General features: G+C 39.9%; 1 protein-coding gene across 7 annotated transcripts in view; it reads right to left on the bottom strand.

Annotated features, from left to right (window-relative positions):
- stx4 (syntaxin 4) overlaps positions 1 to 14,469 on the bottom strand; it is a 72,869-nt gene that overhangs the window by 17,193 nt on the left and 41,207 nt on the right. For 5 of the 7 annotated variants that reach the window (XM_064321463.1, XM_064321465.1, XM_064321459.1 and 2 more), the window contains 3 exons: positions 10,008 to 10,081; positions 7,315 to 7,452; positions 6,304 to 6,414 (listed from right to left, as the gene is read on the bottom strand). In XM_064321463.1, coding sequence (XP_064177533.1) covers positions 6,304 to 6,414; positions 7,315 to 7,452; positions 10,008 to 10,081 — 323 coding nt within the window. Of the gene's footprint in view, positions 1 to 1,499; positions 5,652 to 6,298; positions 6,415 to 7,314; positions 7,453 to 10,007; positions 10,082 to 14,469 lie in introns of those variants that run through there. The other 2 variants (XM_064321464.1, XM_064321460.1) reach the window with 2 other exon arrangements.

Genomic DNA, 14,469 nt, shown 5'->3' with positions numbered 1-14,469 from the left:
TTATTCTTCTGCCTAGTTGGCTTTGCAGAGGTTAGGTCTGAATCGTGTTCACTGTGTGAACTAAACTGTGTTCTTGGCTAGAAATAGCTGTACAAAATAAGTATTGTACCTTACTGAACCTGTGTTTAGCAGTTGTCTATGACCATGAAATGCACTTTTTGCACGTCACTTTGGATAAAAGCGTCTGCCAAATAAATGTAATGTAATGTAATGTAATGAATGTACCAAAATCAAAAGATGTCTTTGTTTCTGTCTTCTAAATGGCTCACTGTGTATTGCTTTGTGAAAAATCTTTGTCTTAGAGGTGGGGAGGCATGCGGCCAGGTGTGAATAGCCTACTTAGCTGGCAGGTCCTCCTACCCAATAAATATTCATTACAGAAAGGCCATTAGCCCTCCCATTTTCACCTGGTGTTGAAAAATAATAGTCACAACACTTACTTTTAGCAATTTATTTTATACTTCTCATTGGATTTGCTAAAATATTTTATTTTTTTAAACAATTGTTTAGTGTGTTTTATTACAACATTCCTGTGCATGTTCAAAACTACTGTTTACAGTTTGTGTTTTTAGAGCAGTTTACAATCCACACATGATTATGACCTACTTACTGCTGCCATATTATTGTAGCTGAGTTTGTGCTGAAAACAAAGATATGAAACACTTTGGAATCACTGTATATAAAGTTGATGAAATTTACACAAATGTCAGAGCATCGCACAATCACCAGTGTGCCTAATTTTACCCTTAGACCCCAGAGGGTTAATTCTTCGTAGCATAGATTCAACAAGGTGCTGGAAACATTCCTCAGAGATTTTGGTCCATATTGACATGATAGCATCACACAGTTGCTGCAGATTTGTCAGCTGCACATCCATGATGCGAATCTCCCGTTCCACCGCATCCCAAAGGTATCTATTGGATTGAGATCTGTTGACTGTGGAGGCAATTTGAGTACAGTGAACTCACTGTCATGTTCAAGAAACTAGTTAGAGATGATTTGAGCTTTGTGACATGGCGTGTTATCCTGCTGGGAGTAGCCATTAGAAGATGGGTACACTATGGTCATAAAGGGATGGACATGGTCAGCAACAATACTCAGGTAGGCTGTGGCGTTTAAACAATGCTCAATTGGTACTAAGGGGCCCAAAGTGTGCCAAGAAAATATCCCCCACACCATTACACCACCACCACCACCATGAACCGTTGATACAAGGCAGGATGGATCCATGCTTTCATGTTGTTTACGCCAAATTCTGACCCTACCATCTGAATGTCGCAGCAGAAATCGAGACTCATCAGACCAGGCAATGTTTTTTCAATCTTCTATTGTCCACTTGGTTACTTGGTAAGTCTGTGTATTTATTGCATATTTAGTCGCAGATATCGAAAGTAGAATGACATGGTATAATTTTAGAAAAACTTGTCTTGTTTATTTCAGTATTCCTTGACCAGCGTTTTCACTGCTGTCTTGGCATGTCTTAGGGCTATTGCTGCTTGTTGCTATGACGGAATACAAATTTTTAGTGGTGAAAGAATATTTTAATGAATACCCATATTGACACTATAGAGCTGAAATGTTACTGCCCACTTTTACAGTGGCCCTGGTTCTGCAAGTAAATGTCCCATTAATTTTCTTCATAGACATTTCAGAAAGAGGCTAGATAATATAGTTTTTAGTCATGAACTGAACCATCCAGCTATGAGATGAATCATGACAGTATAAAAATGATTCAGACAAAATAATCTTTGAAAAACGAAAAAAGGTAAAGGTACTTTTTAAAACCTTTTTAAAGAGGGAATGAACTATAAAGCATTGCGAGTGATCGTATCCCTTTCCCCTCACTTTCAATAAGTTTCAATCACATTTAGGTTAATTACATTCTTTTCTTTAGTGATTTCTCGTACATAATGTTAATGCAAAGCTACACCTCAGTTATGTTTAAACTAAAGCTACGCTTCAGCGTTGTTGCCTCGCAGTCAAGGTTAACATTAGCTTGATTTCTAACAGATCAGATGATATTTCTACAAAAAGTAACATGAATACTTATCTTTTCTAACCACATGAAACATTTCAAAGTAAACTGAGATAGTGGCTGTCAAAATCCACTTTCTTGTGTGGAATGATATGGAATGAAAACATAGCTAACCTGATTTTATTTGTGTGAGAATGAATACTTGGATAAGGGACACATTGGATCCAGGCGTGTTTTTACATTAGGGAAACGTTTCTGCCCCTACGAATTCTGCCTAGCAACAGGTGGGTCACCTGAGGTGGCGAAAAAATAATAAACGTAACTGTTAATCGCTAATGCTAACATCATTAACGTGGCCTGACATGACCAGGAAATAATCACAAACAAAGCCAATTCAATCGATGACATCATTAGCTAGCATTAGCGATAGACGTACATCAACTTGATTTAGCTAGCTGAAGTTTTCAATTTCAAGGCGTGTGATTTTATTTGAATTTTTGAAGTTTCTAAGTTCAAGTTTGAACGAGTCTATTTTATTTTTTTACGATGAATCATGTAGGCTATTTGCTGTGCAGTTTAGTACATTGACTTTGGAAGAGAAGTTGGGAGATAAAACGTTTAGGGCCACACAGACCAGAAGACTTCATCTGCTTCAGGCTGGGGATAAAGTGACCCGTACGTTCAAACAGGAATGGTTTGACAAAAAGAGATGGCTAACCGCTAGCACCTCGAAACATGCGCTGTTCTGTTTCCCATGTATGCTTTTTGGTGGTGGAGACTCCGTTTGGGCATCGGCTGGATTAAAAGACATTAAACATCTGTCGGAAAGAACAGCGAAGCATGAAAGCTCTGCGTCCCATCTGGATTGTGCCATGAGTTGGGTTTACTGGGGCAGCTCAACATCCAGGCACAACTAGATGGTGCATATCGCCGTTGCATCGAGGAGCACAACAGATTGAGGAGAATCGGTATGTTCTGGGGAGGCTGATTACTTATATCAAACTCTGTGGGAAATACAAAATGAGTTTGTGTGGTCACGACGAGTCAGCCAGCTCACTAAACCTAGGCATTTTTAGGTGCATTTTTGAGACAATGTGTGAGGGGGACACCAGGCTCAAAAGATACTATGATGCGCAGCCTTACTTCAAGGAGATATCTAGCACCGTTCAGAACAAACTCCTGGATTGCACATATGAGATCTTCAGGGAGGAAGTGGCCAAACAATTGAGAGACCCAGTTTGTTGCTGTCCAGGCAGATGAGACTACCGATATATCATGCAAATCCCAAATGGTCATAGTGTTGAGATATATGGTAGACAACACCGTCACAAAGCGATTCCATCGAGTGAAGGATAAAACTGCCATTGGCCTTTCCTACGCAATCAAACAAGCCCTTGAGCCCCTGGGGCTGACTGACAAACTCATTGCACAGCTTGGGGCAGCTGTGATGAGTGGTAATGTAGGCAGCGTGCAAACACTGATGAAGGAGAACTACCCAAACGCAATATTTGTGCATTGCTACGCCCACCAGTTAAACCTAACCCTGCAGCAAGTATGCGCATCCAGAATCAGTGAGCTGAAGGTGTTCTTTGCGGATTTAGCTGCTTTTGACACCTTTTTTTCCCACCTCGCCTAAAAGAACGGCTACTCTGGCGAAAACTTCAGACAAGCGAATCCCGTGGCCACCCGGCACATGATGGAACTTTAAAAACAGGACCATTATCAATTGTATTTCTTTAAATGTCAAATAAATATGCAAACATTTTATACAAACACTTTCCTACAAGTTAACAATGTGCCGCATGCTTGTATTTATAGTTTTATTGAAGACACGTGTCTGTCTCATCTTTTTACTTTGTTGCAGTACAGGCAACCTCAATGTAGCATTCTGTGTCGCGCTGAGTGCTGAAGCGATGAATTGTATACGGTTTGGAAATCTTTCTGCTCCCTGGCATTTACAGCACAGCCCATATAAGGGCATAGGCCTACCGTAGACTAATTTGCTACCTTTATTTTTTGTGATGGAGACATCATAAAAAACTGCACCACCAGAAATACCATGCTAAAATCACTGATTGAACAACGTTTCATTAGGTGCAGAGACTTTTACTGCTACCAGAGTGAATGCATAAGTGAATGCGATGATAACAAAACTTTCTATTACGCTGACCAATAAAACGCTATTCCAAAAGCAAAATTTGACGTTATACGTCGTTAAAAAGCTTATACTCTCACCTATTGAATAAATGGATTGTCAATCAAACCAGACTGCACTAAAAAGGGTGACAACACCGTAAACAACACATATGGTATTACGTACAGCTATTTTGGAAGGTACCCAGGCATCACAAATGCGCGTATATTTCACAAACGGATTGTCCAAGACCATATATGACCACTCGGTCTCTCTTTTCTTCTTCTTCATCTTCCAACCGGTGCATTCGCGCCACCCAACAAAAAAATGCAAAAGGCCCTCTCTAGAGCCGTTTGTCCATTCTGGGCTACTGTAAAAACATGGCGGTGCAACATGGCGGCCTCCGTGGAAGAGGACCCGCTCCCTTTAGGGCTTATTCTAAGGTAACAAAAACACAAAGATTCTAATTTTCATGGGATTACACACTAATTAAAACATCCTTATGACATCGTTTCACAATCTTGTAGCTCATGGCAAGTCCACTTTTTACAGTTAATGTATAATGTCTGACGAATCAAATTCTCTATGGCTAATATGAATGATATTTCTACTTCGAGAACCAGACGATTCAGTCCAGTGTGTCATGGGTGGGAGGTGTAGTTGCAGATGACACTGCAGGGAGGGGTGCCTGTTAAATGAACAACCGTTGCAACAGTGGTGGTGCTGTGGAACTCCGTATTCGGCATAGTAATCCTGTATAGTCTACTAATAAAACTAGAACACAGAGTTTGTGTTTTCAACTCAATTTAGTTGCAGGAACAATGAATGTCTGAGTTGAACAATCTAGGCACGCTGGCGTGCAGCCTACTAGGGGGCTTGCGCAAAGGGATTAAAAATAACAAATAAATGAAGTCAAACACCCATATCGTCCCCCTGAAAAAGTAATTGCTTAATCAATCAACCAATTAACCAAATTTAATGGATAGATTCAGCTGAGGCAGTCCTGTTGAATCTAAACTTCACGCATATGGAACCTTACCCTCAGGGTGAAGTAGTCCCCAAAAAGTTTCCACAAGCACACTATGCCATGATCAAACGAAATTCCAAAAGAAATGAGAAAAAAGTTGTCAAAATATATCCGTGTCTGGAAAGGGTTACAAAGCCATTTTCAAGGCCTCTGGGACTCCATGGAACCACAGTGAGAGCCATTATCTCCAAATGGTAGATATCTCAAAAAATCTCATCTTGGAACAGTGGTGAATCTTCCGAAGAGTGGCAGACCTGCCAAAATTTCTCCAAGGCCGCAGAACAACTCATCCAGGAAGTCACAAAAGACCCCAGAATAACATCCAAAGAACTGCAGGCCTCTCTAGCCTCAGCTATGGTCAGTGTTCATGATTTCACAATAAGAGAGAAACTGGGCAAAAACTGGGTTCATGGAGAGTAATAAGGCAGAAATCACACATAACCAAAAGGAACATCAATGCTCATCTCACGTTTGCAAAAATGCACCACTTTTTGACGACAAGGGTCCCATTATGTCTAGAGTAAAGCAAATACAGCATTTCACAGTAAGAACATCATACTAACAGTCAAACATGTTGGTGGTAGTGTGATCATGTGGGGAAGACAACCCTACTCTACATATTATTTTTAAAAGTGAATGCATGCAAGAACAGGAATATACACATATTGGGCCTCATTCACAAAACTGCACCACTAGCGGCCCCATGATTTTTGCTGTTGATACACAATACAGCACACTTTAAATTCCTGATCATTAATTATTGATTTAATTGGCAGTAGCCATGAGAAAAAATGTACTTGATTTCATGATTTCATGTCTTGTTTATCATATTCAGCATAATGCCTGGATGCGGAAAACATGATGTTGATGTTGTGGTGATATGACTGTGTAGAGGCTTCTGTAAGAGGTTACACACAGGCTACCAAGGATGTACAGCACAAGATCGTCTACTAGCGTATTCAGGGAAGCAGACCTGATTAAAAAATGCATTTGAAATGCTTAAATTCTTTTGGTATCAGCAAACCTGAATGTGTATCTGTCAATCTCTAATATATTTTAATGAAACTAACCAAATCATAAAATAATTTTGTTCTGAATATTGTTGAAGATTTTACTGATGTTAATGTCAAATTTTATTTAAAGGAGCTCTGGCCCACATTACCTCACCTTACGGGCTTTGTTTTGGTAGTTGGCAGCTTGTTGGGTCTCTGTCACAGCATTCTCCACATAGTTTTTGGAGTGCATTATGTTGGCTTCAATGCGGTCCACCATTTCCCCCTGTAGACATAGTGACGAACAGCAGAAAACCAGAAACAACTCCTGTATCATAATCAGTCTTTAGAATTCCAAAAAATATCAGAGAAAAAAACTGAATGAATCATTATTCAATAACTTACATCAACCTTCCTTCTTAAGATTGATACATTTTGTGTATCTGACATTATGAAAGCAAAGTCACTTTGAATACACAATTGTTCGATAAGCCATAACCTCCAGTTCCAGAGCATATTCACTGTATTAAAAAAAATTACACCTTCTAACACCTTGGTCTGGGAATGTTTTTCATGGTTTGGGCTAAGCCCCTTAGTTCCAGTAAAATTAAATCACATTCTAAATGGTTCTGTGCTTCCCCAAATGTTTGGGGAAGGTCCTTTCCTATTTCAGCATGACAATGCCCCTGTGCACAAAACAAGGTCCATACACAAATGGTTTTATCGAGAACGGTGTAGAATAACCTGACTGGCCTACACGGAGACCTGACCTCAACCCCATCCAGCACCTATGGGATTAATTGGAAAGCCAACTGTGAAACAGGCCTAATCAAGCAATCAGTGCTCGACCTCACTAATGCTTTTGCGGCTGAATGGAAGCAAATCCCTGCAGCAATGCTCCAAAGTCTAGTATAAAGCCTTCCCAAAAGAGTAGAGGTTGTTATAGCAACTCCATATTAATGCCCATAATGTTGGATGAGGTGTAGGATGTCACGTGTCCACATACTTTTGGCCATGTAGTGTATGTTTCACTCTACAACTTCAATCTCTTACCCGTTTTGAGTCGCTCTCAATCTCTGATACTCACTCTTGAAAACGTCCATTTTTTCAGCAAAACATTTCTGTCACCTGCATTTTATACATTTATTCCTCTAACTGATGCCTCTCACTAATAACACTTTCTCACCTGTGCCTCGACTTCCATAGCAAGGTACTGGAACATTTCGTGTAGGTCCCGAATGCTCCTCTCAAGTTTGAGGATCTCATCATGCCGTGACTCAATCTCATTTAGGGCTTGCTTGGTGTTTTTAGCATCACTCAAAATCTGAGACAGAGAGAGGTTTTGTTACATATTTTAAAGGCACTGAAAGCTCAAAAAAGAAACAGTGCTACATAAAGTTCAGAAAATACAACAGATTCCAGTATAATTAAAAATGTTCAAAAAAATAATTTATGGATGCACCACACAGTGTGGTATAAATCCACCTTGTGCAGCATCTGTGAGCTGCAGAACTGCCTTCATTGTCTGCAAACAGTGGTAAAGAAGTGACTGTTGGCAGCACATGCTTTTGAGGAAAATGTATGCTTTTCTGCATTGTCCAGAACTGATTGATCACATTGTAGTGCAATGTGCAAATAAAAATAAAAAACTGTTGCCATTCCAAATGAAACACAAAAATATAAAACATAAAATTTAGTTTAAAAAAATATTACAGAAAGAAGGTAGGTAAAGCAGGATGGGACTCTACCAAAGTTGCTAAAACCCTTGGTATAACTGATTGATAAAAGGAAGATGTCCCTACAGGAGGCTGAAAAAATGGTTAATGCATTAGTGTCCTCTTGGTATGAATACTGTAATGTTTCATTGCCTGGTTGCACCAATTTGGCATTGAAAGGACTCTAACTTGTAGTAAGAACTCTAGTGGCTGAATACTGCACAAGAAATGGGAGCAAATCAGTTCAGTAGAAATGACTAGAACATTTTGCGGCACGGTGGTGCAGTGGGTAGCACTGTCGCCTCACAGCAGGAAGGCCGAGGGTTCGAATCTCAGCTTGGGGCGTTTCTGTGCGGAGTTTGCATGTTTGCACCCCTGTGTCCAAGTGGGTTTCCTCCCACAGCCCAAAAAAATGCAGGTAAGGCTAATTGGAGACTCAAAAATTGCCCATAGGTATGAGCGTGGGAGTGAATGGTGTGTGTGCCCTGTGATAGATTGGCGGCCTGTCTAGGGTGTATTCCTGCCTCGCGCCCAATGCAGGCTGGGATAGGCTCCAGCACCCCCCGCAATCCTGCTCAGGATAAGCAGGTATAGATAATGGATGGATGGAAATGGATAGAACATTTTGCTGTTAACTAACTAATCTTTGCAATTGTTTTGGCTACACTCTTTGTGTTGACAATCTTTATAGTGCCTCATTTTCTCTTATCTGTTTTTTTCCCTGGGGCTCCTGCCCCTCCCTCGCCCTGAGTTCACAGACCACTCCAGCCTTGTTGCTTGCCCTGAGTTCACGGGATCACTCCAGCTCTGTCCCTTGCACCATGCTGTTGCTCCCCTTTATTGCCCATGCCTTGATGCAGCCTGGAGCTCCAGATGCATCACCCTGCCCCTCTAAATTTCACACTATACTTTGCTTCATTTGGACTTCAACTTCCCCAGTTAGTTTATTACCTCAACTGTAACCTGCTCAATCCATTTTATTTGCTGTGGTAGATCCCTTATTACAGGGGTGGGCAATTCCAGTCCTGGAGGGCCGGTGTGTTCGCAGGTTTTTGTTTCCACCAATTACTCTGGCTAAATGAACTAACTGGCTGTACACACCAACACTGGTTCACTCGTAGATTAGATCACAGTAAAATGTCTTGTATACAGTCAAAAGAGCAGTCTTCAGCTGTCATTCATGCACCTATCTAGAAATGTAGCTAAAATGCCAGATGGCGTGAATGTTAGGGCTAATTAAGTAATTAAGGCCAGAAGTTGGCATGGAAACCAGAAACAAAAACAGATATGGCCTTCACTGCCCACCCCTGCCTTATTACATTTCTGTTTCATCCATTCCACACATACTTGACACAAGACAAGTCAGTGGAGGATGGGCTCCCCCTCAATGGCTGGGTTCCTCCAAAGATTTCTTCCCATCATGGGTTTTCTCTTGCCAATGGTTCAGGATTTTCCTACACTGGCAAGTTTTTGTTAACATCATGTGCATGCTATTCAGGGGTTCAGGCCTGGTTTTTACTCTCTTTCTGTAACTCTATAAAGAGTCTTTGCGACGGTATTCTGTAAAGTACTGTAAAGCAATGCAAAAAATAAATAAAATTGACTGGACTTGATTTGATTTTTTAACGCCACCAAGTAGGCAATCGGTTCAAAAATCATTGGTGATCATTTGTACCGAAGACTCACCTTTGAGACTTGGAAATAGGAAAATGGATAATAATAATATTTCAAGATGGCAGTACTTTAGTGATGGAGCCTTCATGCAAGTGTGAATATATCAACCAAATTTGTTCATTTTTGCTCACTCCATTAGGAATTTGTACTGCAAGCATCTTTGGGATAACCACACACATGATTAGTCATTCAGGCATCCTTGGACATGTCCACAAGAAAAGTAATACCTATAGAGGTAAATTCATACATGTACCATACCAAATTTTGTGCAAACGGGTCAATCTTTGCAGGATTTCAAAAAAATTTTGACAACCTGCTGGCTTTACAATGACAAATTATGGCCATTTTCCTGCAGGAAGCCATGACATGTCAAGGAGTTCGCTCAGAAGGTTATCTTTGGTGGTGTGATCACCCCAGGGTGGCCTCAGAACAGCCATAAAACATTGTTGAGACCAATATGAAGCTAGTTAATTTGCAAGGAAATACTTACATTTTGCGTGAAGAAATCAGTCTGCCCACTCTCAAGCATCCTGTCCAATTCCTCATCAGTGACATTGCTTCCAGCTGGGGGGAGAGGAAAAGCCATTATTTCCACCTAATCTGACCCAATTTCTGAAAACTGTTTATTTATATAATTAAAAAAAAAAATTTTTTAAGCAAAGTAAGCAAGTCGTATGAAATTGCCCACACAGAGCATAGGTACATATGTAGCAATACAAACAGCTGTTATGTTGGAAAGAATAAATTAAATTAAATGAAAATTAAAGTAAAATGTAATGCATCAATAATAATAATTAAACAGAAATCAAAATAATTAAAAATATAAAATGAATTGAATATAGGTTACAAATGTTCATTTACTGGTGGCATATTCAAACACTTGTGTTAAGTCATGGAATGTCAATGTCAAAGTGGGTTATAGTGGGGAAAATTCCAAGAAGGGACCCCACAGTACCTCTTTGCATCTTGCCATACCAGTAACGTATAAATGTAACATACAGTCCATTCGGAAAGTATTCAGACCCCATCACTTTTTCCACATTCTGTTACGTTATAGCCGTATTATAAAATGGATTACATTTATTTTTATTCTCATCAATCAAAACACAATAGTCCATAATGACAAAGCAAATACAGGTTTTTAGAATGTTTTTCAAATTTATAAAAAATAAAAAACTGAAATATCACATTTACATAAGTATTCAGACCCTTTTCTCAGTACTTTGACGACACACTTTTGGCAGCGATTGCAGCCTCAAGTATTCTTGGCACACCTGTATGTGTACTGCCAGACATGACACTAGGCATTGTGGCCAAAGAGTTCAATCTTGGTTTCATCAGACTAGAGACCATCTTGTTTCTCATGGTCTGAGAGTCCTTTAGGTGCCTTTTGGCAAACTCCAAGCAGGCTGTCATTTGCGATTTACAGAGAAGTGGCTTCCGTCTGGCCACTCTACCATAAAGGCCTGATTGGTGGAGTGCTGCAGAGATGGTTTGTCCTTCTGGAAGGTTTTCCCATCTCCACAGAGGAACTCTGGAGCTCTGTCAAAGTAGCCATCGGGTTCTTGGTCACCTCCATGACCAAGACCCTTCTCCCCCGATTGCTAGGTTTGGCAGGGCAGCCAGCTTCTAGGAAGAGTCTTGGTGGTTCCAAACTCCTTCCATTTAAGAATGATGGAGGCCACTGTGTTCTTGGGGAACTTCAATGCTGCAGAAATTCTTTTGTACCCTTCCACCAGAAACATCTCAAGTATGATCAATGGAAACAGGATGCATCTGAGCTCAATTTTGAGTGTCATAGCAAAGGGTCTGAATACTTATGTAAGTGTGATATTTCTGTTTTTTATTTTTAATAAATTTGTAAAAATTTCTAAAAACCTGCTTTGCTTTGTCATTATGGGGTATTGTGTGTAAACTGATGTGAATAAAAATTAATTAAATCAATTTTAGAATAAGGCTGTAACAAAACGTGGAAAAAGTGAAGGCGTCTGAATACTTTCCGAAGGCACTGTACATTCTGGTCACAGAGGTCAATGCTTTTGTGTTGTCAATGAATGGTAGAGATGATAACTGTATAGACTGACATAGCATTTCCGCAGTTCGAAACCAGAGAGAGCTTCCGTGTGCAAGTACCCAGTTCATGAAATCTTTCATCTGCACTGACCAATAATATAGCCCAGACCCCCTTTTCCTTACGTTTGGTCAGTGTTATAAACTTTACTCTACAGCCGCGTTTCCACCGCAGGAACTTTACCCCGGAACTAGGAACCTTTTGAGGAACTCATTGTGTTTCGACCGCAGGAACTAGGGTCTAAATTAAGTTCCGGGGACTTTATTTTACCCCCAAAAAAGTCTAGTACCGGAACTTTTGGGGTGGGGCGCAAGCGCTGAAAATTTCTGATTGGTCGACGACTCGCAGTGTTTTATTTCAACCGCCATTTAAAAAAATCTGCAGCCGCAAACCGATTTATTTTCATAATAACTTGAAATCAAACTTGTATGTTATGCGGCGCAGTAGCCTACTTTTGGTTATAGCCTGCCAACGTCTTGGAATTATAACGTGTGCTCTTCTGTTCTTGTCTTGCTTTAGTATTCGTTTTATAAAATGTTAAGTATTCGTGCTGGGACAGCATATTACATAAAACATTCAAACGGTTTAATTCGGTTGCTGAATATTTTCTTCTGGATTTTCTTTGTTAGCCCGTTGTAATTGACTCAAAACGTTTGATACAGTTATGTGAGGTATGCGGTAGTTCTGCGTAATTTACATTGGTGATACAGTAAAAGCAAACTGGAAATCACCTTTCGCACTTTTTGTCAGGGTAAAATAACAGGTTCATTTTGCTTTTTCAGACTGCCATAAAATCCATTCTTCAATTCCACAAAAAGACCAGGAAGACTATGGACTAATTTATGGTGCATGGTTCGCATCTGGAGGGCACACTTCGCTGCTCGGCTAGCAGTAACTTTGAAGGAAAGCAGACTGCTGTACCACTGTTAATTTTAATTTTCACGCAAGTCCGAGTTTTCGTTCTATTCTTGTCATTTTGCGATTAGCCTATATGGAATTGACGATGAGAAAGTAATCAATTCAACAGCAAATTGTTTACGACGTGTGCATGTTTTCTGCTGTTGTTGCCAGTTATTTGTGGAATGCGAATGCATTCTGTCGCCTCGGATGTCAAGACATGAATACTTTCCGAAGTTCGCATAAAAACATAATGAATGTGTTAGAGAGGATATATAAAACTGTTACAATCTGACTATTGGCCTGTTATATCCTATTTGTTGCATAACAACGGTCCAAGTCCAACTACCAACGACAGTTTTGCTTGACAAAATATGGTAAAATATGCCCAAACGGCCGCGGAAGAACATTTCAATTTCAGGTGATTAAATCTATAAAAATCAATAAATACAAAAGTAACCATATATAGTCATTGTTGGTAACCCGTTGTATATGAGTGGAATAAAAACCTTTGGGCTGTCCCGGTTATTAGAAAATAATGTAGGCTACTTCGGTGGTAGTATGGGGTTACAGAAGAAATCATAGGACAGATGGACCGACGACAATGTCGCTTTTTCATACGTCAGTGGGCTAATTTGCCTAATCTTCGCGGGACTTTAGACCGTGGTGGAAACGCAGACAACAATGGGCTGAAGGAACCTTTTAGTTCCTTGAAAAGTAGATCCTGGGACTAAAAGTTCCGGGTACTTTTGGTGGAAACGCGGCTTATGTTATGAGTTATTCCAGATGAAGGAGCTAATAATTTTCTTAGTGGATGAAAAGAATGTTTTTTTTCTGAGTAACAAGGTAAGCATTGGAACACTCAATATCTGGGATTAATATGGAATAAATATACAACCTTACCATTAGTTTTACATGTAGAGATGTCCCTTTCGAGACTGAATGGTCATATATTGTCTTGGACAATCCATTTGTGAAATATATTTGTAACACCTGGGTACCTTCCCAAATAGCTGTGCGTAATACCGCTCATGCTGTTTACGGTGTTGTTGCACTTTGTAGTACAATTTGGCATGATTGACAATTAATTTACCCAATAGGATACAGTAACAGAAAAGTTGTAGCCCTCATTAGCATGCTAAACGTTTCATGGCACATTTAACTAGATGGCTAGGTACAGCCAGGCTCCTAAGCTCCTAAGTTCTGTAGCACTAGTTTGTTTTAGGTTATTACTAGCCAACATAATATAGCCTATTAAAGAGCTTTGGTGGAACCCTATTGTTGGCAGATATATATTCTGAGCTCCCGTGCTTTAACTACGCACATGAGCAGGCCTGTTTTATCTGTTTTATCTTTCACAGTCTTGTTAGATCCACCATTATATTAACAATCTGCCAAGAAGCCAATGGCGGTGACTTTAAAGGGAATGGGAGATGACACTCTGATTGGTTTATCAGATGTTACGCCCAAGATACACCTATTATTAAATAAGCAAAGTTCCACCTATTTAAAACCTGTACCTTACTTTGCATGCAAATTATCTTCAAAATGATCTGCCATTAAACTAGCAAAAGTGGATTTGAACACTCCTTAAATGCAATTGAGTCATGTGCTTTAGACCATGCACTAAGATTGTTAAAATGGAGGCTAAACTATTCTTCAAATATTTTTTGTTTTATTAGACATGTTCAAAGTTGTATAAATGGGTTAAAGCACCACATTTTGGTGCATGTATGAGCCTGATGATCTCGGATTACAGTACCGGTCACATATCTGGACCAGTGCAGACTGCATGCAGTAGCTGCATAAGGCATCACACAGTTGGTGATTGCCCAAGGTATTGGCTGGATACGGGAAGGTTCACTGTAACAACGCATTATGTAATAACCAACCAAAATGGATGTCTTCATTCATAAAAATCGTTATAACATTATCATTGCCTTATATTCAGTTCTGTGGCTGACAGGAAGCCAGTGTAGTGACT

Source organism: Anguilla rostrata, chromosome 2 (assembly GCF_018555375.3).
Source record: "Anguilla rostrata isolate EN2019 chromosome 2, ASM1855537v3, whole genome shotgun sequence".
NCBI classification, from domain to species: Eukaryota; Metazoa; Chordata; class Actinopteri; order Anguilliformes; family Anguillidae; genus Anguilla; species Anguilla rostrata.
This window is presented reverse-complemented; position numbering and strand designations above follow the sequence as displayed.